This window comes from Apus apus, chromosome 2, assembly GCF_020740795.1.
Source record: "Apus apus isolate bApuApu2 chromosome 2, bApuApu2.pri.cur, whole genome shotgun sequence".
Classification (NCBI taxonomy): Eukaryota; Metazoa; Chordata; class Aves; order Apodiformes; family Apodidae; genus Apus; species Apus apus.
In genome coordinates this window covers 134,035,332-134,062,976 of record NC_067283.1, presented here as the reverse complement: position 1 = coordinate 134,062,976, position 27,645 = coordinate 134,035,332, and the positions used below count along the sequence as shown (strand labels likewise).

The 27,645-nt window shown below is 43.3% G+C and overlaps 1 protein-coding gene across 1 annotated transcript in view; it reads right to left on the bottom strand.

Annotated features, from left to right (window-relative positions):
- LAPTM4B (lysosomal protein transmembrane 4 beta) overlaps positions 1–27,380 on the bottom strand; it is a 58,631-nt gene extending 31,251 nt beyond the window's left edge. Inside the window, exons 1-4 of the mRNA XM_051612368.1 lie at positions 27,227–27,380; positions 12,701–12,812; positions 4,831–4,904; positions 4,121–4,243 (exon numbers count right to left, since the gene is read on the bottom strand). Coding sequence (XP_051468328.1) covers positions 4,121–4,243; positions 4,831–4,904; positions 12,701–12,812; positions 27,227–27,322 — 405 coding nt within the window. The 5' untranslated portion in view covers positions 27,323–27,380. The remainder of the gene's footprint in view (positions 1–4,120; positions 4,244–4,830; positions 4,905–12,700; positions 12,813–27,226) is intronic.
- Between the last annotated feature and the right edge of the window lie 265 nt (positions 27,381–27,645).

Below are 27,645 nucleotides of genomic sequence, written 5' to 3'. Positions count from 1 at the left end.
GTACTAGATTTGCAACATCTGCTTATTTTACATGACCCTTCCTGCTGAGATGCTCTTGCAATTCATGAGAATTAAGTGGCACACCTGTGTGCAACTAGGCATTAAAAGGCAACAAAAAGTTTCCAAAGACACTTGGCCTCTGAAAGAAGCAGCCAGTGTTGGTTGATGTTACCAAATAGCCTGGGAACACAACGTTCTGTATTTTACAATTGCAGCACTTTCAGCTCAGGTTCTGCCTAGCCTATGGATAGGTACCCATTTATCATCCTGCTAAAAGTACACAGAGGGTTTCACAATAGCTTGCAACTCATCACTGAGCGACTGAAATCTGGCAGATGTGCACCACAGGGAGCAGGTAACATAATTCCAGATGCTGGGCAGGAAAGCAGAAATGGTTAAAAACATGGGGTTTTCATCTTAGAGCAAGAAAAAAATGTTCTTCTGAGACTGCCAAATATATGCAATTACCTAATGCATACCTTCTTCCAGATATTCAATAATGGATTTGAAGAACAATTGGGATTTTTCATTTCCGTTATGGAGTGGGCTCCCTGAAATATCATTCCCCAAATTCAAAGCAGTTTCAGAGGAACAAAAACTGTAAGAATGCCAGGAAGAAACACAACCCTTTCTTTCTGCCTACCTTGGCAGACCTCTGCAAAGGGGGTGAGGGCAAGATGACTCTAGGGCTTATCTATAAATCATCAGGAGGGATCACACCCAACTGGCATGACTCAGATCTCACCTGCAGGACAAGGGTATTAACTACAGTCTTGTTCTGAAAGGGGTGCTCGAGATGACAGACCTATCATGATTATTACTAAAAGGCAGGGAAACAAGTCCATGGGTACAAGCCTGTTTAACAATATTAATGTGCTAGTACTGCATTGGTGACATTATTGTTAAAAAATTGAAAAGCTTGGGTTTAGTTTCATCTCATTGTACATCTCAGTATCTGATACCAGTGGATATGATCTTCACCTGTCTCTTTGCTTCTGCCGTTTCAGAGAAACAATATTTGGTCTGAATCAAATGCAAAAGCCTTTTGCCAACTGATGTGGCCTTTCCAGGTTAAGGGTATGAGGGGTCCTGATAAGCCACTTGTTTGGGACCATAGCTAAGACACAGGAGGCATAAACAGCTTCAAAGCAGATAGAGAACACCTTCAAAACACCTTCAAAACTTTGATGAACAGGCAACACTAACTGTATAAAATTCATCACAACTCTTGGTAGATTTTGCCAATCACTAATCTCCGCTGTGAATGATAAAACTGATAGACTCCATGTGTCTAAATGAACCTGGGCTAGCTTTTAGCTACTCATTATCATTACGTCTCTCATCTAATTTAAGCAGCCTTTTCATACCCCATTATTCCGCATAAGAAGACTCTTAACAGCATCACCTCTGGGTCTCCTTTCTCTGTAAATGATGCAGGAAAAACTAATTGTGTCTCATCATACTATAATACGTCCAGCTTTTATATAGTTTTTTGAGGAACTTTTCTGGATGCTGTAACTTTTAAGCATTTTTCTTTACAACCAGGGACCACAGGCAGACGAAACCTATGTCACCAACTGCTAACAGAAGTCTCCTCTCCATTACTATTCATTGATGTTTTTTTCTGTCCACAAACAGTTTTTGCAAACAGCAATAAAACCTGGGGACTCTTGTTTTGGTATTTAGTTCTGCTTATAGGGTCACTGCATCCCAGGTACAGTTGCCATACCATATGCTCATCTGTATTCCTCATGTTTTTCCATTTCTTTGCATTTGGTAACATAGCACACACTAACGGCTGAACTCAGGTTCTCAGTCAGTCTAGCTCACTCTGATTAACAACTCCATCCTTAGTGTTAGTTACTTCTTCCTAAATCTCTGTCAGCCACAGATTTTATTAGAAGTTATTTTGCTGGGAAAACTCAGAAGTACTGCCTCTGGGAAATACAGAGACACTTCGGGCAATGCAGGGATAGGGTCTTTCAGAGGATGACACAGAACGGCCAGATTAGGCTTCTGCTTGCAACTTCCTGCTAGAGGACTTGATCCCTCTAGACAGTGATCCTGGAGAAGTTCTCCCAGGGCTGATGTTAGCCTTTGTGAATGGCCTCTTGGGTACTAAGGTTATTAATGGAAGTCAGGAAGAGCATGAAATCTACTGCTGACTCCTGGAGATCTTCCTCTACCCAAAATAGAAACTCACTGGCAGATGGTTGGCTTGACCATGACCCTTTGCAGTCTGGCAGCTAACCTCTCCTAATCCATTTGATACATCCTTTATCGATCCAGTGCTTTATTGTTGCTTTGAGGATCATGCTGCGAAGTCAAACGTCTCACAAAAGTCTATTATGCCCCTGCCCATCTTTATTGACAGAGCCAATAATCTTGTCAGTGAAAGAAAATGAGTTTGCTTGCAGGACTGATTTTCCGTGAAACCGAGCTGGCAGTCATTAATCATAGTCCTCTGGTCTAATCCTTTATCTATTGACTCTCCTCTCAGCCCTTCTGTTATTACCCTGCTTGGTAGCAATGTCAGGCTAATCAGCCTATAATTATCCTGGAAATCCCCCTTGCCCTCTTGAGCACTGACAGTTTAGCACTCCTGAAGTCTTGCAGCATTTCATCACCAGTCCAGAGAATGATTGATACCGGCAAGACAGAGTGTGTGCAACCAGAGGTCCTAATGCTCCAGAGCAGCAATGTGGCTCATCCAGTGCTCTGCTGCACCTTTCCAAATACCTTCCAAGGCCTGCTCCTTGTATTTTCTCTTTGGCAGGGGACTATTCTTTTTTATCTGAAGGAATGACAGTAATGTTTGAGCAGACAGTCTGAGAGACTCAGCTGTTCTTTGCCCTTCTAATGAGCCAGCTCCAGATATGGCACCAGGTTTTCAGCAGAAAAGTAGAGGCTTTTTGGTGTGCAGCTCCCAGCCTGCTCCTGACCCCCTCATGTTCTTGCACGGTGTCCAAGACAGTGAAAGTCATGCTTTGGGAAGGGAGTGGGTCCTGTAGCCACATAGATGCTTGTGCTGCCAGGAGAGCAGCACTGGTGCAGATGCAGAAGAAAGGCACAGCAGGCAAAGGATGGGCAGGAGGGCTCCAGCCAGTGGAGGTGCCAGCTTCAAGCACTCGCCAAGCTATGGTCGTAATTTGCTCTTTTCCACTCATATCTCTGACAACCTTTTGAATTATTCCTCTGCTAGTCTTCCAGTATAGCATCAGCAGGCAAGTGTTAAATAAGGTGAGGAATAACAAGCTCCTGATGCATCCCAGTTCCCACTGGCTTGACACATTGCCTCTTCCTGCAGATTTGTGTGGCTACTTATCTGCCTGCTGTTTCTCATTACCTGTTATTTATACTGCCCTCGCTAGTTTTCCATCCACATAACAAAGTTCACAGCCAAGCTAATCTGTATTCAAGTTCTCAAGGCAGATTTTCAGAGACAGCCGCAGTGTTGGCTTCTCTAGAGCTCTGCAGCTCCACCTGAACCCTGTCAGACGTGGCACGTGGTCCTGTGATGAGACAGAGACTGTTGGGCTCTTATCTTTAGTTTAGGTTGCTGCAATGACATCTGGTAAGCTTACGCAATACAGCCTATGGATGTTTGGCCGAAGCAGACCATGGCAAGATGGAAGCCTCTAATTGCCCCTAAGACAGAATCCAAAAATATTTTCTAGCAAAAAACCTCTACATTGAATCAAACTCGTGCCTAATGAAATCTGTGTTAAAGCCACCAAATAAATGAAAATGAGCAACAAAACACCCTTGAAATGGTACCAAAGATAAGCCGCTGGATCTGAACACAACTCCTCTGAATCCAAAAGCAATTACTTATTATCCATGTCATACAATATGAGACTCATTCTAAATGAAGTGATGCTGAGTGAGAGCTTCCACAACATTGCAGAACTCCTGAGTGCTGCACAAATATTGTATTAAGCTGGTAATGTAACTTTGTAAGGATGTTGCATATAGACTAGCAAGGAAGGAGAGGACTTTTCAAGGACTGCATAGGAAGTCAAAAGAAAACTCTTGTCTAGAAATACAGGACAAACAGTGCACCTTGCACAGGTTTTTTCCCCAGAGCCCCCAAAAAGCTTGTGAACATCAAGTGATTTACCAGCTGGCGGAGGTAATCCTGAATTGTGCTGGGATAGACAAGTACACTGATGGCAACCAGTGTGTTGAGAGCAAAGTCAAAGATCTGGTAACAGAAGAAAGGGATGATCCAAGCTGCATGTTGCTAAAAAGGAAATAGAACTCATCAGCCACAAGTTAAAATAGATGGATATGTAACTTCCTGCACTAAAAGCTAAGGAATATTTGACACAATGCAGTGTTAAATCAGGTAGAAGAAATATGGCCTTCAGCCAAAAGGACTGGCCAAGCCAGTTTGGCTGCTGAACTGTGGTATTATGTGCAGTGTAAGTCCCACAAATCATTATACTAGGACATTTAGAAACCACATGATACTTTTTCCCTCTCATTAATATTGGGACAAACCACAGATGTGGGAGATGGAAGGGAAAAAATTCCCTTAACTTCAGTAGATACAAGATGCAATTGTCTGAATTCACAGTTTGCCCACATCATACTCATATTTAAAACTGCAGACAGTCAACATATCAGGGCAGTCTTCCTGCTGGCAGCACAGGGCCCTGGGAAACCACTGATCTAAGCAATCAGTGCTGCTGCATCTTTTGACTTCTCCTCCCCCCCCTCAGTTTTCAGCAAAACAACTAAACAATTAGAAAGAAATTATTTTCATTTTGTTTCTACAGAGTTGCAGAGTTCACTTGATTCATGTCTTCCCCAAACAGAACGAATTACCTTATAGGCGCCATAGGTAGCCATTGCACAGATCAGAATCATAAGAAGGGATATTGCTGTGGCAATGCACATGTCTGGAAGAGAAACACAACAAAATTATTGCAGATAAACTCAGAGCTTGGTTCAGTTATTTTGCCATTTACCTAACACAAAACATCTCAAAGGACAGGGAGAGAAGTGAGCAGAGATGGGGTCAGATGCAGCGTTCAGGCATTACTGGAGAAAATCTCTGGGTCTTGAGGGAAACCTCCTAAATGTGAGAAACACAGACAGTGATTCCACTGGGTGAGGCCCTGCAACCTCTAGGAGGCTGTGGAGATGCCATGAATCATTTAACTTTTCTGAGGATTTTAAAAAATCAGAAGCAGTCTTGACAAGAAGACTACTTTGGTGGCAATGATATCTCTAGTCAAAGAGTGGCTACTTTTCTGCTCTACAGATTGGCTTTGCACCAATAGCTGCTGTATACCATTGCTCACATATCTTGAAAAAAGTCTGGAAAAGGAGAAATGAATTTTTAAAAGCAAAACTGGCAGGTAGAGGCATCTTAGAACAGACGTAACATCCTGGAAATTTTCATTTCAAACACAAACTCCACAGACATACAGTTTACTAACGCAGATGTGTAACTGTCAGGAAAGGAGAAGTAGTAAAGGAAGGAAAATATTCTTTAAGGTTTTGATTGGAGTAATTACCAGACTCCTATCTTTTTATTTTATCACCACTCAGCTTGCAATTAACTTTTCATTAGATATAAGAAGTTCCTAAGCCACAAAGAGCTGCAAGGAGATTCTGGGGGAAAAAAATGTAAATATGTTTGGTCTCTTCATATACAACTCCTCTGATATCATTACAGGCCACAGTCAGGATACCAGAAGTGCATTTCTGAACCCAATATGATAGTGAGGTTGGGAGTACATTGCAACCAACTTTTCCAAAGCTAAGCCAGTGCATAAAGAGAAGAGAGAACGTGAAGTAAATAGGACATGACTATGGAGATCCCACCTCTGTCAGTATCTGTGAGGTACTTGCTGTTCACATTGTTGTCACCATGTGCATTTAAAGTATCTGCCTTGATGAGACATTTGGTGGACTTGAGACTCACAAATACATGATGGTGTTCAGGCTTTTCACTATCCATCACTGCCTGACCTTGGAGGTATCCAAAGTGACAAGCTGCCACATCATCTAACTCCAGCACATGATGAGGAGCATCCCACAGCATGGAGAAGTTCCTTCACCTCCATGCCTGCATTAAAATGAGGTTCTGGGTAGGTGCCCTGGAGACTTCATGAAAGGCCCTGAAAGGTCCTGATCTGGCAGCTGACAGGTCTCACCTACCACCTCTCATCAGGTAGCAGTGAAGGTTCACCCAGATCACGGATGAAGAGGTAAGACAGACACAGTCTTGTCTGTTATTTTTTTCAGTCTACGTATGATCATCCATGTAGAAGACAAAGGACGCAATCCTAGATCCTCCTCCACCCAAGAGAACACAAACCTGGCACTAGCAGAAAGCTCCTGCTGGCACTAATCCAGATTTCTGCTGTCCCGTGATGCAGAGAGGAACCTGAGACTTATGAATCTGGCAGAGAAGTGAGAAAGAGTAGTATGCTGCTGGCTGGTGAAGGCAACTCCAGAGGGTATGTATGTTGGGCAACAGGCTCCTTCGGTACTGTGCCTACCAATAGCAGCATTAAGGACTTAGGAACCCAGGTCTCCCCTTTCCCAGGACACTGCCTGTGTCCTGGGTTTCAGAATTCTCACTCTCTGTCTCTTGCCCCCAGATTTTGTTTGTGCAATTGCAGAGGGACTCAAATGCAACAGAAGGAGCCCTACTGCAGGCTACTTCCTAATTTAATGGATGGGCTCCCTTTCCTGGGCACTTGGAGGGGCACATTTAAAAAGCTGTAGCCTGATAGACTCATAGAATCTATCTGGTTGGAAAAAATCTTTGAGATTATCAAGAGGAAGAAGCACCCTCAAAATAAAGCTGTACTAACAAAAGGTACTGCGGCCTCTTCAGACACTCCTAACTGTGTGGTCATTTATTCTGGTTGCCGACATACATCTTGTGAAATCAAAATTATTTTGAATAGACCAGGTAGAAGGGAGGTGTCGTGGTTTAGGCCCAGCCAGCAACAGAGAACCACATGGATTCTCAGTCACTCCTCCCCCCACTGTGGGATGGCAAGAAGAAAATATAACAAAAAGCTTGTGAGTTGAGACAGAGACAGGGAGGGTTCACTAACCAATTATGATCACAAGTAAAATAGACTCAACTCAGGCATAAAATCAATTTAACTTGTCAGCAATCAAATCAGAGCTGGACAAGGAGAAACAAAACCAGATCTTAAAAACACCTTCCCCCACACAATCCCTTCTTCCAGGCCCAAATCACTTTGTTCCTGATTTCTCTACCTCTTCCCTCACAGCAGGGCATGGGGATGGGGAATGGGGGTAGCAGTCAGTTCCTTCTCAGGGGGGAGGACTCCTCAGACACTACCCCTGCTCCAGTGTGGAGTCCATTCCACGAGAGAGAGTCCTTCATAAACTCCTTCAACATGAGTCCCTTGTAGGAGGTGCAGTCCCTCAGGAAAAGAATGCTTCAGTATGGGCTTCCCACAGAGTCACAGGCTGCTCTGGGAACAGTCACGTCCCCTGTCAAGGGGTCCTCCACAGCTGCAGTTCCACATCTGCTCCACCGTGGTCCTTCATGGGCTGCTCCATCATGCTCCTCCACGGGTTGCAGTGGGTCAGGCTGCTGCCTCCCCACAGGCTGCAGGGGAACCTTTGCTTGGGCACCTCCTCCCCTCCTTCCTCACCGACCGTGGCATGTCTGCTCAGGTATTGCTCTCACCTCATCCTGATCCCTGCAGGTCTTTTAGCAGTTTCCTTTCCCCTTCTTCAATATGTCAGTCGCAGAGGCATTTTCACAGTTTCTGATGGGCTTGGCTTTGGGCAGAGGTGGGTCCAGATTTTGGAGCCAGTGAAGCTTTCAGCAGCTTCTCACAGGAGCCACCCCTGTGCCCTCCTGTGCTACCAAAGCCCCACCACACAGACCCAACCCAGCAGGTCATGAAAGAAAAGAAGTGGAAATGCCTGCCTGTAGCCACTAACCTCAAGTGAACCTCTTGAAAAGGAGGCTCTTGGATCAATATTTTTATTTTAACCATCAGTGTGAAGGCGCTGCTCATATATTTGTGCTGTGCATTCTTAATCTCAGTCACCTACTCGCTGTATCCAAGGGGAAGCTGCTGCCACTGCCACTTGCAGCAGATGCAGCCATCACAGGCCCTGCTTTGCATTGATTGACCAGGGCAGTACCAGTTCAGAGCCAGAGCCAAGCAAACTGGGATAAGACTCGACACTGAAGCTCTGCTCCAACACACACGTGCTCCCCATCTCCAGTGTCTCTCTAGCTGTGTCCCACCATGCCAAGTCCAAGTTGGCTCAAGCTGATTCTTTTTTCTTTTAAGGCTTAATTGGGTTTTTTGAGCTGTGTCGGCTTCAATTAATCAGAATGAAACTTGATACATAGCACATTAAATGAAGAGCTAACAGGGTGTTTGAATGTTTTTCCTGACATGCTGTACTTTCTGTGGCATTCATGGCTAGAAGGGCTGTACTTGGTATACAGCCTACTGTCCTAGATGGCCTTTTAAGTTTTCTGCTTGGGTTTAAAGAAATCAATCAGGCATTTTTACTCATACCTTACAGTGAGATCCTACCTTCCTGCCACACTTAGGAGAAGATGCTGCTGTGGCTCGGCAAGGCTCCTGCCATTACGGTGCTTGCATGCGTGGCAAGCTCTGCAGATGGAGCTCCCTTGAAGCCATCTTATATGCACTTCCTTGCCTTCCCCTCTCCTCTTGCAGAGGAGACTGGTGGCAGGTGCTGCAGGGACAGGGAAGAGCAGCCAGCAAGGCCAGTCTCTGGACCAGGACCTGTATGGAGTGATGCAGACCTCAGATCCTCTAGCTCATCCTCTGCCCCAGCCCTGGAGCTGATCGCTGGCTCACAGCTCTGACAGCAGGGGCCACAAAGCTGCTGATCAGCAGCTTGCAATCCTTAGGCAGTTCTGCCCACTCTCCTAGCCTTACTTATCCAGCAGCCCGGCCCCCTTGCTGCCAGCTGAGGATTATTGCCTGGCTCTCTCCAAGCTGCTTGTGCAAGCTCAGTGCTGCTGCCACCAGTGACCTTGCAGCCTCCTGGGTCACAACCCTTGCAGTGGTGGCATTTTCTCTCTGGCAAGGGAAGGACACCAGTGAGAGGGAAAGAGTTTCTGCACCTTTCAGCCCACCTCGCTTACTACAGAGTATAAGGCTAGAGGGGAAGATGCAGCCCTAAACATTCTATGCTGGGGCAGGGATCTAGTTTTTCCCCCCCTCCCTGTGACATGGGCTCATACTACATGGGTAATGTTGGCAGATTGGGCCAGGGAGGGTCCCTACTCTACCACTTCCCTTTCCCTCCCAACATAAGTCAAAGCCTGCTGTCATTAGGTTTCTTTATTGTTTTTTTCTATTTCAATTAATATTTGTAAGCCCTCGATGCATGACATGTTTGGCAGAGAAACCATCACATTATCCTGCCATTCCCTGAGACCTCTGCTTGTCTCATCTGGCCATCCCAGGGCAGGGACACAGGCAGATTTTAGTGTAAGTCGCTGACATTGGTGTCAAAGTTCCCTTCAGTTTCTATAGGGCACACATAGGATTTCAGTCCTTGTTGTCATAGGGAGTTTATGAAGCATCACACACATCTGTGACACTGTGAAGGCAGTGAAAAAAAACCTAGCAACACTCACTGCTTGTTTGGGCTGTTGGCGTATCAGGATCATGGTCTGTGTACCTGGAGAAGCTGAACAGGAGGCTCAGGTGAAACCCTCTGGGAAGTCAAAATTATTTATAGGCCTTTTCCATCTCCTGCTTAGAGATTATTAGTCTTCTAACAGCAGCAGCAGCATTGAGCACCTCACGGATTTCTAATTTTTCCTAGTCCAGCTTCTAATTCATAACCTCCCTCAGGCCCTCAGGAAATAATAAAAAGAAAGATGAGACTAAATGGGCTCAGCTAAATATCCACAGAGGAGGAATCCCAGTGTTTTCCTGCTCCCAGATGTACTTCTGGGAGAGCCAGCCAAACCACACACACAAGTGTCTTCCACTACCTAGATCTGCTGCATGGCAGGTCTCAGCAGACTTTTCCCCCCTTGTTTTCTTTTCTAGAATTGAAGGGAAATGCCACAACCTACAGCCTTTTCCAGATGCTCAGGCAAGTCCTTTCTCTGCTTAATCAGACAGGCATTTTGGAGCCTCTAGTAACATCCTGCGAATGACAGTAAATCCTGAAATTAAGACTGAGCCCCCATTCATAGAACAGATTCTGCACTGGCATTTTCAAGCAGTTTGCACTAGACTGGCTCTGGCTCTACATATAGCAGGATTTTTTCCTACTGCTGGAACAGAAAATTGAAAATTCTCCATAAACCAGGCCTGAGCACAGCCAGAAATAAATATGAATACAAATATTAGGGAATCCTGGTTTCTTGGAAGTCAAGGGAAACCTGCCATTAACTTCAGGCTAGCCATAAAACCAGTATTGTGACTCAGCTGATAAGCCTATGTCCAGCTGATGTTTTCAGATCTTTTATGAAGGAGCCTATTTGAGGAGGGAGGAAGAGGGAGTGGCATTTTATGTGCCAACTCTCTTTTTGTTTGTTTGTTTGCTATGGATAGGAGCATCATAAGTAGTAAGAAGAATAATGGCTACTAGTATTTCCATCATCATTATGATTTGTCAACACAAGTACCTACAGATAACAATTTGGGGACCTTCTTAAGCATAAAATTTGATGTATCTTCCTATTTTTCATGCACATAACTTCACAACTAAGGATTTCAACACACGCAGCTAACCTGGGAGATGTTTCTTCAAAAAAGACAAACAACAGTAAGACAACAGAAGAGCATGTGTAAGTTTGTTGGATGTTTTATATCATAAGAAAATATCTCCTCAGGTTTGAACCTATATCGTCATACTCAAAGAAAAAAAAAAAAAAAAAATCTCCTGCCAGCTATATTCAGTAGCCATAAAAGCAAGTAGTTTGATTCAGCTGCCTTTACTCAGTAAGGCATTAAACTGGAGGAGTCAAAGAATAAAAAGAGACATTAATTCAGATGTTCATTTGTAATTTAACTGCCTGTGAAATGTTCCCTGTATTGAATGGAAAAGAGCTTGCTTAGCCCACAAGCCATCCTTTTACAGTCTTGCAGTGTTCACTTCAGAAGCCTCAATAAAAAACATACAGAAAATACAATTTTAAAGTGTAAATGGAAATCCCCAATGTACTTGATCTGACAGCTGTGGCATTACAAAACAGAATTACTATTTTAAAGCCTTGGGCACTAGCAGGCCTCTGATGTCGGCTATATAAAACCACACTGACAGACAGTCATTACCAAGGTTAATCTCTGAGAATTAGGACAAGGCAGTCAGTTTTAATATATCAGAATCAGCTAGGAGCCCATCTGTACCTTCTATGGTCCTTACTTTCTTAAATCCAGTTATATAATAAGATTTTTTATTGGAAGCTGTAGGTGGTTTTTCAATGAAGACATTATGAAGTAGAAATTGCCTCTTATTATTAATTAAATGTAAACCCTCAAGGCACATCTGCCTTAAAGACCTTGTGGAAATAAGCATCTCTTAACTGATACCCACCAGCTCTGACACACCATGGGTACAATTATTTTTCTCACATGTGGGACTACTCCTTTTCCTACTGCTATTTTAATGACTTCAGGAGGAATGAGGAAAGGACTTTAAGTCTTTTGCTGTGGATGGGTGCGAGTCCAAGCAGCAAGACCCCCATGGAACTCACAGGAGACCTTGCTTAAGATTACTGAGAGAAACACTGAACATAATAAGCTTGTAAGCAGAATTAAAAAAAAAAAAAAAAAAAAAAAAAAAAGGGACGAAAGAAGAAACATTTGCAAAGGACAGGAGGTTTTGTCGGGAGAAATAACTGGCCTGGTTCACCATTCCCTGAAACCTGAAGATGTTCAATGCTGACACGAGGAAATGGCCTCAAGTTGTGCCAGGGGAGGTTTAGATTGGATCTTGGGAACAATTTCTTCCTGGGAAGGGTTGTCAGGCCCTGGGCCAGGCTGCCCAGGGCAGTGGTCGTGTCCCCATCCCTGGAAGGATTTCAAAGCTGTGTAGATGTGGTGCTGAGGGCCATGGGTTAGTAGTGGCCTTCACAGTGCTGGGTTAATGGTTAGGCTTGATGATCTTAGAGGTCTTTTCCAACCAAAACAATTCTATGATTCTATGATGTCCTTTGGTGAGGTAAGGAAGCAGCCCTGTGTTACCACTAATACACCCGTGACTATACAGTTAACATTTATCCACTACAGCAGGTTTGTGCAAGTCAAGCATGTGCACATGGGGGCTGTGTAAATATGTACAACACAAATGAACACACACAGCCAGTTACATGAAGAGCAGCATGGGTTATTCTGCATGTGCAGGCACTATAAGGCATGGTGCTTGGAGATGCAGAGACTCTGTATCTGCCTGTGTCTTGCAAACTCCTCTGGGGCTTTCAGCATCATGCTCAGGGATAACATCCCCATCTCCTTGTCAAGCCAGGACACAGCAGAGCAGATGGATGACTAATAGGTTTCCAATAAGGTTCCTACTAGGTAACCAGTTTGAACTGTGTCATAAATACACCTTTAATGATAAAAATGCATGTGTAAGATAGTAAGGTGAAGCAATAAGTAAAGGACAGTAATAATTGAAATGATAGGACAGTTATATAAATGGAACAATGAGCGCTGGTATTTAGGCAGTTTGTACTTACTGGCGTCATCCATAAATTCAAATTCACCCCCTAATTCAGCACTGGTTAAGTGGTACTGGTCAGGATCAGTCAGGGCACTCAGCAGAATCAGCAGAACCACTGAATTTATAATCTACAGAGACAAAAAAGGGAAAAAAGGCTGAGAAAGTAATCCATGAAAAAAAACTCTGGGCAGGATATACCCTCCACAGTCCATGACAACTATGGTGGAGGCTGTTTTGCAAACATACAATTGTAATATTTAACTAACACTGCAAGTAGTTCCTCTGGGTTTGTGTAAACAGGACCTATTTCTTCTCCAAGTGGCAGCAGGAAAAAGAAACAAAAAGTGGATTACCCCTTCTCGTTTTGACTCTCTCACACCACCACACAAGTTACCCCTGCACTTTCAGGTTATAAAACATGTTAGCACATCCACTTCAGATTGTTGTACAGCAAAAACTAAAATCAATTAAAAACAATAATTTGAAGATTATTACAAATGAATGTTGTAGTCAAGAATTATTAGCAGAGCTGGAATTGGGGACAGGCCCTGTGAAATTGCTAGATGATCAAAGAGGAGCTGATTTGCTATAAGAGGCTGAATTTTAAAAGAGGCTGTGAGTGATGAACTGATTCACGAGATGCTAAATCAGGGGGCCTTGAGGGGATGGGAGTAGGTGGCAATGTGAGCCCAATATCTGATGTGCATGTTCCTGTGTCACATGGCACAGAGAGACACTCACATACACAAAAAGCCTATGATATGCAAAAAGTGACTTAAATGCAAGAATATAGCATAGAGTGATCCAGTAGATATGGATTGTCTAGTATCAGCTATGAGAGGAATGCAGAGGTAGCCAAGATCTATGTTTTAAAACAAATCTGAAGAAATTATTCATATCACTTTGAAGTGAAGAGGGCTAATTTGAAATAACACAGCCTGGTTAAAAAATTATTCTACTGAACTCGGAAGATGACTGATGAACAGAGAAATGGAGAAAAGAAAGCTGATAATAGAGTATGCCAGGAAAGATGGATTTGCATTGCTTTGGTTCTTACTTCAAAGTCATCCTAGTCTACAAAAAGGTGTAGGAACAGAGGCTCTAATAAGATGTAAACAGACTAGAGAATTTTGGTTTAGATCAATCCTTTTTGATAGGCTAATTCCATCAAGTTTAGCTGATACCAGATCTGTCAGAAGAAAAAGATGAGAAATAACTGTAAGGTAACAGTTCCTCAGGGATGAGTCTGGGTATGACTGAATAAGCTGAACGTGACTCAGTGCCATCCCATACACTCATCTTTGCAGCAACATGGTTGTGGGCAGTTCCACAGAAACATGGGTATTAGACACACAAATCCTCCTCCTACTCAGCCTCCACAGGGCCTTTGTTGAAAGGGTTCAGTTCAAAGTCCTTCTAAAATGTACCAAGAAAAGCCCTGGGGAGGATCCTGCAACAGAACAGAGGGTGATCAGATGTCTGGAAAGTGTGAGTGACTAGTAAAAAACTAGGGTTGCATAGTGAGGAAAAGGTGGAGGGAGATACTCTCAGTCTTCTATGTGCAGAAGACGAGGAAAAGAAGGAGGCAACAGACTTTTATCCAGATCCATTGGGAGTAACAGATTTAAATTACAGCAAAAGGAAATTCAGGTTAGGGAGCTTGCTGAACAATAAAAACAATCAAACAGCAGAAGAGATTGTCTGGAGGGGGTTATTTTGTCATAGAACACTTAAATAGCTTTGTGTTGGGAATGCTGTAGCTATAGATGGTCTTATCTTGGTTTCGAAAACATATCAGATGACTGTTGATATTCAGAGTTAGATTCTATAAATCCTACTAATTTTTAACATTGTTTATAACTTCATATTGCGATTCAGCTCTTGACCTATACTCTTTTGTGGAAAGCTAGAAGACATATGCCAGTAATAAGCATGTTACTTAAGAAGAGTACTCAGAATAACCAAGCAATCAGAAACCACTGATGTATATACTGTTGCTATTTTAAAGGCATCCAAATTTAATCTTCAGTACAGGTATAGTCAGGAAGATTCATCAAATACTGACCTAGGCACTCTACTTTCTTCATATGGAATTGTCCAGATTCAGATTACATGTCTGTCAGCATTGCCTTTAAGTCTCTGTATAAGATACAGCTTCTGTTTGCCTGATCTGAAGTCTGCTGTGGTCAGCTGGAATTTCTCTAATGCTCTTTACTGCATCATTTTTTTGTTCTATCAGGTTGTTCTCTTGAGGTCCTCATAATGATCTCTGAGCACCTTCCAGCTGTGCTGTCAGCAGTGCAAGTGAAATACACCATGTGTTTATTTGCTCCCTCTCTTTGCGGAGAAGTGTGTGCACAGTTGGGTGCGTTGTATTTGTTAGGGTTTTTCTTTTGTTTTGAAAGTGAGGCAACCATTAAATTTTGAAAAACGCTTTAATGCATAAATGTAATGTGCCTAAAAACTTACTGACGTAGCATCTTCCAAGGACACATCACCAAGGACAAGAGCACAAACTGATAGATGCAGTTGGGATGAGAGTTGAAATCTCTGTTCTAGGAAAAGCTAAGGAGATTTTTCTGCTCTCTCAATAGGGCCAAGAATTCCTCTAAGATGTTTTACCTTCTTTCAGCCACAAATAAAATCATGTCTAATTAACAATGCTTAGAAAGCATTTTCATTATGCAAAATTTCAGTAAGCCCTATACCTTCCCAGTAAGACATCACCCTCCTTTTATAGGGGGAGAAACAGAAAGATGTTAATGAAGATGCAGCAGGGTGGTGTTCAGCGGTGCAAATAAAATGCAAGTTTGCACTATTGAGTCAGAACTGTGACCACCAGCTCCCGATGTTGGTTATGACCACAGTGCTACCTAGAGTCATAGGAGAGAAGCCTATGAAGCCCCAGGAGCACTAAGAGGCCTTACTGGCCCTGCCCAGCCCCACCTTGGGCCTCTCCACACCCCTGCCCATGGCCCAGGATCCCATTTCAGCTGAGCCTGAGCTCACCATCCCCTGCCCCAGTGGCACCACAGGAGTGCTGTTCTCCAGCCATGCTTTCTGCATGTACCCCTTGAATTTATGTTGTAGCCTGTCTCCAGTTGTGTCACTGGTCTCATCCCCTTGTGCTTCTTATTGGGCCCCCTGCATGGCCCCTGACCCTGGTTCATCACCTGCCATGTTGGGTGAGGGCTGTTGATGGACCCCAGTTCTGCACCTGGGCTCAGCCCCTGCAGGCTAGTAGCCAGAGTGCCCTAACAAGAAACTGGACTAAGATCCCATACAAAGTCCTAGAAATGCCCAACTGTCCTCTTATCCTGATGCAGAAATAAAGTAATAACTTAAACAGTCCCCAAATCCCACTTCTCGGGCAACCAAATAGAATACAGCCACCTTCTCATCAATGTAGAGGAGGAAAAAAACTCTTGCTTTGTAGAGACCACTGAATGTATAATGAAAAGGGGAAAACAGGACATATTATGGAGGAGATAGCTAATCCAAATATTGGAGCATTACTTGGATTACACAATTTCAGACTTGAATAGAAGATATTTTAATCAGCAGCAACCGTGTGAGAGACGGTGCATGAGGGAGAGAGGCAGCATATGCTGTGATTAGGACTGGCACTGCCAGCCACGGCCACCGCTTCCATCTTGTACTGTGATAAAGAACCAGCAGCTCATGTATGGCGCAAGGTAGCTCTGCTAGAAGGAACACGCAGAGGTTAGGATGCAAGGAAGCAACCTCATGTCTTCCACAGACAGCATCCAGTGTTCAGAAACTATATAACGCACTACAGTTTCAGACCTCTGCCACCAATGAGTGAGTTGCCGCCTTTGCCACATCATTTGTTTCAGAGATCAGCACTGAACTGTGATGACCTATGGAGGTAAAATGCAGGGGAGGGAAGGTGGCAGGAACCACTGCATCAAACGATGATGAGAAAATGAGTACAACTATAATTTCAGACCCTTCACAGAAGTGCAGCTGCACGGTAGCTCTCCCAGCTTACCTAAAATAAAATTAGGTTTGGTAGCTCTGAAGAGCATGCCATTAACACAGATCTTTTGCTGGTGCCTAATTCAAGCAGACAGAGAAATGCCCAAGCCAGCAATGTCTGTAGATTACATAGATGTCCGTAAATACTAAAAGAATTTTGTCTACTAAAAGAATATTGTCTATTGTTTATTACTCTAACTCTTGGTTCTGTATAGATACTAGAGAAAAGAAACCCCAGCCTTAAACTGCTTTTGCTGCTTGAAATAAACTACCAACAGAATAACATTTATAGTGCTTGGATATTTGAAGTCAGGATAACTATTAGAAAAAGTAAGAATATATGGAAAATGTATAGTTAAGCTAACATAACATCCTTAATTCTCCCCATCTACCTTCATCTTCTCATTTGGGATGTACTTGCTTTTTTTCTTTTAGAGTAGAAGATATTATGAAAATCAAGAACATTTTTGTTCATCAAGAGGACACAAGAACCTTACAAAAGCAAAAAAACCCCTCAAGTTCATGATCTAACTCAATAGTTCAGGATAGATTTGCACTATCTGGGGTGCCTTTCCCAACCTCCTCTGTGAGCACTGATGATGAGCTAAGGTATATGATCTGTTGCCTCGTTTAGGCAGGTATTTCTGTCCTTTCCCTGTTAGGCAGAGTATTTTTTAATCTGAATTCTGGTTGAAGAGGAAATAAGGAGGAAATTTTAACAATAAAGGTTTTACTGCTGTCTGACTGCTGCAACGAGAGAAGCAATGATGTGTCCCCCCTGTGTGCCCCAGTTTCTTCACAGGTATCAGGGCAATGTTTCAGTCGCCTTCCCCCACAGGGCATGTAGGACCCAGGAGCTACATCTGAGTGCACCTCAGTCAGTGCCTTGAACTCCTAGAAGAAGAGGAGCCAGAGCCCTGGCTGTCAGAGTAGATACCTCTTTTTTTCTCTTTTTCTTTTATTTTTTTCTTTCTTTCTGCTGTCTGAGCCTTCTGCCTTATGCTAATGAAAATGTTTCAACTCTCCAGTGCTGGAGGACAAGCTGCAGATGTGTCAGTGATGCAGAAATTAATGAGTGGTCCACGGAAGGAAACACAGCCACCTATCTTTTCACCCAATGAAGCATAAAGGTCTGAAGGGAAACAGAAAGATGGCCATGTAAAGTTTTTACCAGTGAAACCTATTATCAGACATTTTTACTGAAGCCAAAAGGTTGGAGGAATACAGAAAAGAATCAGCTGTTTATTCAGGAAATGCAAGTGCTTAGCTGTATTACAAAGCATCTTAAAAACAAAATACAAGCCTTCTGGCTTCAGGTTCTTGATGAATCTTAAAATAATAGGAGAATAAAAGAAAAAAGTTGTCCCTGCACAAGTTGTTCTTTCTTACTTCCCTGTGTGGTTTCTCAAGCCATATATTTCTGGGAAATAGGGAAAGCATTAGTCAGATCAGAAGCAGCAATTAAGTTTTTATGTTCCTTAATCTGGAGAAGACAGGATAGAGTCTGCAATTCTTGTTGCTTATTTTTCCACATTATTCATGAGCAGCCAAAGAATGATCCAGGCAGGCTCAAACTACTGTATTATGGAGAGCATATAATAGAAAGCTGCATAAAATAGTTTAATCAGTCTTTATATATAATCTCAACATTGATTATTGTAATGACACTAAGCACTGAACTTTAAAGGCTATGCTGATTAAATTGATATAGGAAGTCCAGCATAATTTATCATCACTCTTCTATACAAATGACTCAACTACTGCCTGCTGCCAGCCTTTTAACAGTCCTAAAACCCAAATCACAAAAGGTCTGTTATTAATGAAATGTGGTGATGACTACATTCATTTAAAGAAAAAATTAGATGGACAGACTGTGCAGGATGCACACTAGAGGTTTCTGTCTCCCTAGAGATAAAGTTTAATTTGTTATATAGTTAATCTTAGTTCTTGCATGGTTTAAGGAAATAGGACATTTGTATGCAAATTTGTCAGTGGATTCTTTGTTACTTTACACTGTATTTAAATAAATATGTATTTAAATCTGTATCTGAGCAAAGCCCCCAAGTGGTTGCTGAGGTCTTCTGCCCAGCCCTGGGGAAATATAATCATATACCCTTGTTCAAGTCATAACGTTGTCAGACTGACTCACAATTTCTACTAAAGCACATCTTGGTTCAGGATGCTGTGAAGAGCTAGCAAAGAATTGATATGCATTAAAACCTTACTAGAAAGAGAGTTGTTGAACAAGTCAGTTGGGATTTGTTGATCTCTGCATTAGTCCTTGACTTCCAAAAATGAGTTTTTGTGTCTTGCAGGTAACTATGAAAGGTTGAGGGCAGATCCAGCAAAGTGCTGCTGTTCATGTGAGTTGTGGCAGCTCCCAGATCTCCTGACAGAGGATGAGCCAGTTAATGCAGCTGTAACTGAGCAGTTGTGTACCCACACCAGCCAACAAAGCTGTCTGTGTGCAGACTGGCTTCTAGCCTCTTTGGACATGTGTTACTGCACTGGTGTGAGAAGCGTGCCACAACTTTTGGCAGAGTTCCACATAAGCCCACTTAATTAAAACAAACAAAGAAAACAACAAACAACCACAAAAAACCCCACAAAACACACCAAAACTTTGATTAATTATTCTCATGCAGTTACCACAGGCAACATCCACAGAAGCTGTGGAAAGGATCAGGGCTGTCAGCTGTAAACTGCATCCATGCATCGCTCTGCAACCTAAGGCAGGGATTTGGTTATGCAAGGTGGAAGCAGACACACCACAGAGGACAGCACAGTGCAGATAATTACTGAAACAGTAAACAACATGATCACATGTATCAGATCTGTGTGGGCACAGCTGTTTTGCAGCTGGAAAATGCACCTCCACAAGGTGAAAATCTCCCACAGACCTGTGTTTCTGTCAAAAGCATTTGTCCTGCCTGTTTTAAGTAGCTTAATACATCTTCTGACAGAACAAGACTTTGCTCAGCACAACCCAGCAATTAAATGAAAAACAGCCACAGCCCTTTAAAAAGCTCTTGTGAGGCAGGGGACTAGGATGCCAGCAGTCAGAGCTGACTGCAGACATCCAAGAGAGGGGACCTACAGCAGATCCAGGAGCAGTGCTCTAGGCTCAAGTCCAGATTACTCCCCTCAGTGATGCCTTGCTGGCAGATTCATTATCTCAGCTCAACCAGGAGCACTCTCTTACACCTTCAGCAACGAGCAAGGATTTTTGCTTCCTATTCTGCTGTTTGGAGATTTGAGGCTTTATATCTCTAGCCTGGCTGTACCATAGCACAGAAAATCCCGAGCAAATTTTCAGGCCTTGGCCACTTTAAACTTCCAGAGTTTTACAGTCAAAGCATGAGCCTCATGATAAAACCAGAGAAAAAGAAAGCAATCAAGGAAATTAATTCCTGGCTATTTTGCAACATCCGTTCCATATGTCCAGGAATATATAAGACTAATTGCATTTTCGCTGACGTCAGTCTAATCAACTATCAGTTTACAAAGCGTAATGTGCTCTCCTCTGGCTCACTAGGAGATACATACTAACCTTCAACAGGACTTCTGAACATGTTTTACTTGATTAATGTAATACCTCCTCGCTTCCTATAAATACATTCAGGATTTCTGTATAAAAAGCAAATGTAATTATAGCATACTAGACTCTTACTGGGTTTCTTTCTTTTAACAAGCATTTATGTAAACTTTGCTCCTCTTACAACCAACCATCTGTTTTCTCACTGGAGGGAAACAACTGTTCCTTGTAATCCCAATGAATTTATTATCCAATTGAAAGCCTCACTAAGAAAAAAAAGGGTATTTTACAAAGGTTTGCATTTTCTGAATTGATAACTAGGTTGATTGGAAACGACAACTGTGTCATGGACAATTGATGCAGATTATCAGCTATCATTGCAATGATTCACGTACTCCGAGAAAAATCCTAGTGTAGCATTTGGGAATATAAAAAAAATTGCACGTGCGAGGGGATTAGAGCTTGAAGACATTTTCAGAAATCCTTGTGTTGTATTACAGACTAATAGGCAGTCCAATAAATGCATGGGCTGTCCACAAGAAATTTTATCCCTCCAATGACTTTAAAAGTTTTTAAAACAAAGCTAGTAATAAACACAGTGATGTATGACAGAGTCTGGGGAGGGACAAACAAGGTGCTGTTTCTGCTCCTCTTGCCAAACAGCAAGCATACCAGCCTGGCTATTTTCACTCAGGACAGAAAGCACAGGTAACTCATGATACAGTGTACCCATGAATTCATCCTTTTTTCAGATAAACTTTCTGGCCTGTTCATGGATTGATTCTGTCACCCAGAGGTGAGTAATTAGGGTCTTTGCAAGCTGTCTTATTGATTGTGCAATTTAAATTCCTCCCATATGGTACTTTGCTTTGTAATTTAACTGAGGACAGACTGAAGCATGAACTGGAGAAAGGAGGTGGGACAAGATCCTGCACTGCAGGAACAAGCCTGGGTTTGTGCATGGTAGGAAGGAGTACTTTAAGGAGTTCTCCAGAGGCCGTTCTCAAAGCAATTAACTGTTATTTTATTTAATACTGTCTCTCTAGATAAGTTACAATCAAAATGTAGTTATTGAGAAGGTTCAGAGAATATAAATTTCGTTCATGCTGATTATCAGACCATCAGTGATGGTCTTTTTGCTCTATCATGTCTAAAATGCACACATATGCTTTCAGTTGCTTAAGAAAATACAATGCAGACCTCGAGCAGGTATTTTTGTGCAGGGTCAGTCATTTATTTACTTCTGGTCTTGAAGAAGATAATTAAATTGATGCAACCCACTACAAGTGCAAATACCCTGAACCTCCTCTGATTCCAGTCTCAGTTGGATATTCAACATGTGTACCAATCATACAGGGAAGCCTCTGAAAGGATTCATATTTTTCTTTATTTCTTATGAATCCCAAATTTTCTCTCCACTCTCCTCAAGAGCAACCATGTACGCAGGAAGTCTTCAATGAGTTAATTGGGAATATTACATTTTTTTAAAAGATCTCAGCTTTCATTTTATGAAAGGAAGTACACACAATAGAAAAACTAATGATAACTTTATAGACATGGCACTTGGGACACAAATACTTAGTCACTGAAGCCATTTTCACTACAAGAATCAGGAATCTCAAGTCATTTTAGACTCTATCATGAACCCTTCACCTCCCAGTGAAGAAATCTCACCTGCTGCCGACACCACATCTCCTACCGAGGGTTGGGAATTAGCCATGTCATTGGCATCAGCCAGCTCCTCCCCCTGAATATACTGCCCAGGTCTGGGCCATGGAGGAGCAATCACTTGCTGAACCCACAGTGAGCCCTATTCTACAAGACTTCTTTCACCAGTGTCACCAGTATGGGACTGTTAGTGGGGGTGGTAAAGGCAGTGTTGCCTGCAGGATAACCTGACCCAACATCCCAGCTACATCACACTGGCATGACATGGGAAGTGACATCCCTGACTGATATGGAGGAAGAGAGCCTTCAGTGAGTTGGCTGGTGTAGTATGACCATTAATATGGATATAAAGATTCTTTATTCTTAGCCCATTTAATTCCATATAAAAGCAAAGAAAGCTAATTTTCTAAGTAAAACACAAGGCCTTATACTTGCATTCACACAAATTCCTTCTGGGATAACTAAGTTTCCAATTTTCTGTAATATCAGGACTTCTAATGGTTCAGTTTCCCCCTTTTCACAGCTTCAGTTCATTTTTTTGTTTGTTTGTTTGTTTTTTTTCAGTTTTCAAAATCTCCCAATTCTCACAGGTTTGAAAATAATGAATAACTTCATATTTTCTTGGAGTTTCTTTATTTTCCCTGAAAGGGCCTTTCCAGCCTGTTCAAGCAGCCTGGAAGGAACCTTGTGTAGGTATATTTTGTTTACACGAGCAGTCAGTCAATGACGATCTCTGCCAAGTAAGCCTTACAATTTCAGTAATCTTCTAACTGGTATTTAAGCACATGGCCATACATGCTGTTTCACACGGGGATTCAAAAAGACAAGGACAAAAGTGTGGCCCAGTCACAAAACATACATCTTGAGTCTCTTTGTGACATCAGGTCATGTGCACTCTACTGATCTCAGCAGGGTTTTCAACCGGTAACTCAATGAGGCCATAGCAAGCAATGCTTCTCTTTTGCTTCAATCACAGAACCACAGACTGGTTTGGGTTGGAAGGGACCTTTAAAGATCATCTAGACCCAACCCCCTGCCATGGGTAGGGACACCTTCCACTAGACCAGGTTGCTCCAAGCCCCATCCCACCTGGCCTTGAACACTTCCAGGGAAGGGGCATCCACAGCTTCCCTAGGCAACCTGTTCCAGTGTCTCACCATCCTCACAGTAAAGAATTTCTTCCTAATATCTAATCCAAATCTACCCTCTTTCAGTTTGAAACCACCACCCTTCATCCTATCACTACATAACCTTGTAAAAAAAGAAATGCTCTTTACAGTACAAAGAGACCACTACCAGCGGCATTTTTGCATCCATTAGGATTCAGTCCTTTTATTAAAGACTGGGATGGAGACAGAAATTATGCAAGTCTTCAACTGTATATTTAGAATAATTCAGAACTGCAATGCTGCGACTCACGGTTCATGATGAGTTTGCCACAAATAGCTCAAACGTTGAAGCCACCCAGGCTAAAACCTTCAGCTCACTTGATTTACTTTCTTACCACATGTCCTTCAGAAAGCTGCACAACCTGGTAAGTCGTGGTTAGAAAGGATTCTTGGTCTTTCATTAGTTTTTATTTTTAGCCCCTTTCTGCAATGCCCTGGGGAGTGTGTGGGAAGGTGGGGCTGGGCCATGGGCAGCTCCAGCCATCCGGGCTGGACGGCAGCAGGTCCTGGGGGGCAATGCTGCAGGGAGGCGGGCATCAAGCAGCACACATGGCTCAAAAATGAAAGCTCTTTCTTCTAAAGGTTCTTTTGTTTGGGGTTTGTTGCTTTTTTTTCCAGAACTGAGGCATTAGAGTTTCATCTTTGCCCCCACCCGAGTCAATGGGAAATAATCCCCATTGTCCCAGATGGTGCTGGAGCCTCAGGATGTGCATAAACCCCACTGCTCTGTGTCAAGAGAATGAGAAATCTCTCCATGACACTGTCAGCAAATCTGACACGGTTCCTTCTTTGTCTTTTAGATAAAGAAAGAGGAGCCCATTTACTCAGGAAGAAGATGTGCTGTTTTTATAAATTCTGTTACCAATGGGGATCTTATCCTGACTCACCAATACAAACTGGGTCACTTGGAGCTGACAAAATGCTGGCTTTCCCCTGGACTCCAGCACCAGGAGCAGATGAGGACTGGCACTGGCTCATTTCAGCAGTCTCACTGCCTTGACCAGCACGCAGATACAGCTGTCTGGAACAAAATTAAGCTGCTGCCAAGTGACTTTCTAATTTTCCTTTTTTTTTTTTTTTCCCTAAACTATGACACTAGTAAGACTTTTGTGCCCCCAAATGTTTCTACGTTATTATTTGTGACCTCTGGATTTCATGTTTTAATGCAGAGAAGTGTAAAGTGCATGCCAGTGAGATAAAAAACCAAAAGGTTAACAACCAATAAACTGGTCCTCAGGCCTTGAAATAAATATTAGACCCCAACTAGCCATATTACTGCCATTTTAATCTTCAGCATAATGTTTGTATTCAACATTACAGCACTCTCTGTTGAGCTTTTCTTCCCAAGGCAGCACACCAGTACTTGAAGTGCAGGCTATTCTGCAACCCGATTAGATATTCTTTTCAGGAAATTCCTTCTGGCTGCTCCATCCTTTACAAGTTGCTTTTTACACTGAAGTACCTCAGTGCTCTGCAATCCTATACATATTGAATGATGTATATACTGTATTGCAATATCATGCAATGCTGTATTATATGATTCTAGATGCAGTTTCTATGGCTCGATCAGGAAGAAACTACCAAAACATAACAGCTATAGAAACATTAGGATTCTGAGATGCATTACGTTCTAAGGTGGAGCAAAGTTAAATATTTATTTCCCAGCTACTATTGATACTTTATGGGACCATTGTAAGTGTCTGTGGCTGCTGGGCATGTGCTGGAAACGGACACAGTGTTCCTTCCCCTTACCTTGGTGGCAAAGTGCACTCCACGTACACTCAGCTCCCCAGTCTTTCCACTATTTATAGGATCCCAAACATACAACTAATACATTAAAACTAAAGAGCTAAAACATCATCCCAGAGAAATACACTATTTTTTCCACATTTACTCAGACATTAAATTCTGCCTCCTGAAATTATACTAACTCAAAGGTGGTTCAACATGTGAAAATTCTATTTTAAAGGCCTACCAAAGCTTTTAAGTTAATATTTTTTCCTCCTTCAGAAGCCTCTACTACTGAATAATTGTATTCATAGTTATAGAATTAATAAAATTTGCACCTCACAGGTGGCAAGATATTAAAAAGCAACAAAAAACCTAATCGTTCTCTAGGGGGATGTTTTTTCCTCAAGTAATTTCCTGTAAAGCTTAATGGCAACCAGTATACAGAATACAGGTTGGTGTGGTGAAAAAATTGAAGTTGTGGGGTTTTTTAACCTCATTTGAGATACTCCTCTCATAGCTCACATGTGGTTTGGAGCAATGCAACCACCCAAAATGCACCCAGAGAAAAAAAATTGCCACCAGGACAGCATCTGATTTTATGTAAACCCTCAATAGCACATGACATCAAATAATAATTGCTCTTCTGAGATGAAACAGACGAAAAGTTTTTTTGTATATTACTTTATAAACCAGACCTTTCAACCAGGGTAGCTATTTACTGAAGGAGCTACTGCTGCCTCACTTACTGCTTCCCGAGTCTGCAAGCTAGGAGAAAGCTTTCCAGATGCATCTAAATGTCTATGCTTGACCGTGAACCTTAAAAATCTGAGTATTTTCAGCAGGAGAAAGTGCAGAAAGAAATGGGCACCCTGACATCTTGTGAGTTACTGTCACTTTGAAGTCACTTAGAATCTACCCTGAAAAATATATGAAAGCAAAAGGAGCAAAGTAAAGAGGTGCAAATCAGGAAATACCTGCTAGTCAGAAAACAGATTTTGCAGAAAAATACATGAAAACAGGGCACCAGTACTTCACTGTTAGTAACTCAATGGGTAACAATGTCTAAAAAGCTGTCCAGCTTTTCTCTGTATTTAAGACCAGCTTATGCACTTAATTCCCTCTTCCTCAAATATCTTTAGGTTCACTGAACAGCTAAAATATCTGTACTCTGTGGAGCCGATGTGAAAAGGCTTCATTCAGCTGAAGGCAGAAAGAAATAATAACAAGCACCCTGGAAGAAATGTTCAAAAGCTTTCAGGTCATATTAAGATACACTGAAACTTCCTTGCAGCCAAGCAAAGAGGGGCATCTTTTTTCAATACTGCCAGTATTCCAGGTACCACAGACTGTGGATATTGCATTTAACTGTATTTTATTAAACCAGGAGCAAGAAATAGTTTTGTGAATCCACCTTTTTCTCAGTGGTGAAATACGTATTTTGTAGGACACCGAGCGTTTTATATGATTTCTAGGACATAAATGTCAACCTCGCCTTTTTATTACGCAGATTGAATTTATTTAATGAGCTGTCCTACAATGGAGGCCAGCCCTGCATTTTTCACTTGCTTCTGAAGGGAATTTCAGTAGTTAGCAAATAAGCCCGGGTCTAATCTGCTTCCGTCTGCAATCATTAGAAAAATGATGCTTGGCAAACAGCTCTGCACAGCCTTGCCACCAGACAGAGACGGATTTCTCTCACCAAGAGATACGGAGGACTAAGCAGGCTGAGAAGTGCATCTACATGACCTGCGGCAAGGAGCCAGCTCTTTTTTATTGCTGTGACACCTCTGGGAACCCTGAGACTATGGCCGGGCCGGCTCTGGGAAACCCGCTTTTCCTGCACTGGCACCCAAGGGCTTGAGAAAAGATTGTCAAAGCATTGAGGGCTTAATGTGCCTCCTCCTCAATGAGTCTTGGTCCTGGCTGAAAAACCAAGTGTGTAGAGCAACCTCTGGGACTGTTGATAAGCCACTAAAAGCTATGCCTCGAGGGTCAAACTCCTCCCTCATGTCCTAAAACCCCGATGGAGGAAAGAAGTCTTTCTGACAGCAGCTGCCTGAAAGGTTTCAGCTCTCTGTCAGGCAGACTAAGGTGCTAGACTAAGGTGCTACTGACAAGCAGTTATCTGACAAACAAGGAACAGCAGCGACGAGAACACCCGACTTCTTCACGAAGCAGCGAGCAGAGATGATCAAACAAGATTTTCCGCGCAGTGTGGTCAGGACCTGGGGCCCCGGTCCACGCCGGCCTGAGAAACAGCGCTCCAAAGTTTGGGGGAGCCGGGAAAAGGCCTCCCACGAGGGCTCTTCACTCCTCATATCTCCATTCCCAAGCAGCTTCCCGCTGGGAGACGCCGGTGAGCGAGGAGCAGCCTCAGCGGCCGCCACCGGCGTCCCCCGGGGCCGCTGCCCCGCGGAGGGGACAACCCGGGGGCGCTTACCAGGTACCAGACGCCGAGGATGATGGTGCCGGTGCGGACATGGCAGCAGAGGCAGCAGCTGTTGGAGTAGAAACGTGCCCAGGGTGAGTTCAGCATCTCGGCGGCTCCTCGGCGTTCCGCGCCGCACCGCGCCTCTCTCCGCGCCGCTCCGCGGAGGCGGGGCTGGAGCAGGGGCGGGAGCCGGGGCGGGGGCCGGGGCGGGGGCCGGGGCGGGACCGGGAGCGGAGGGACCAGCCCCGCGGGGCCCGGGGGCGGCAGCTGCTCTGCGGGCTGCGGTGCTGCCCTCCCGCCCCGCCGCCCCGAGTGCAGGCGGCAGAGCGCGGGTGGATGGTCAAACCCACGGCTGAGGGAACTGAGGGAGCCGGCAGCGTGGCCTGCATGGCCCCAGCGTGTCCCGCCTGGGGGAAAAGCGGCCTTCT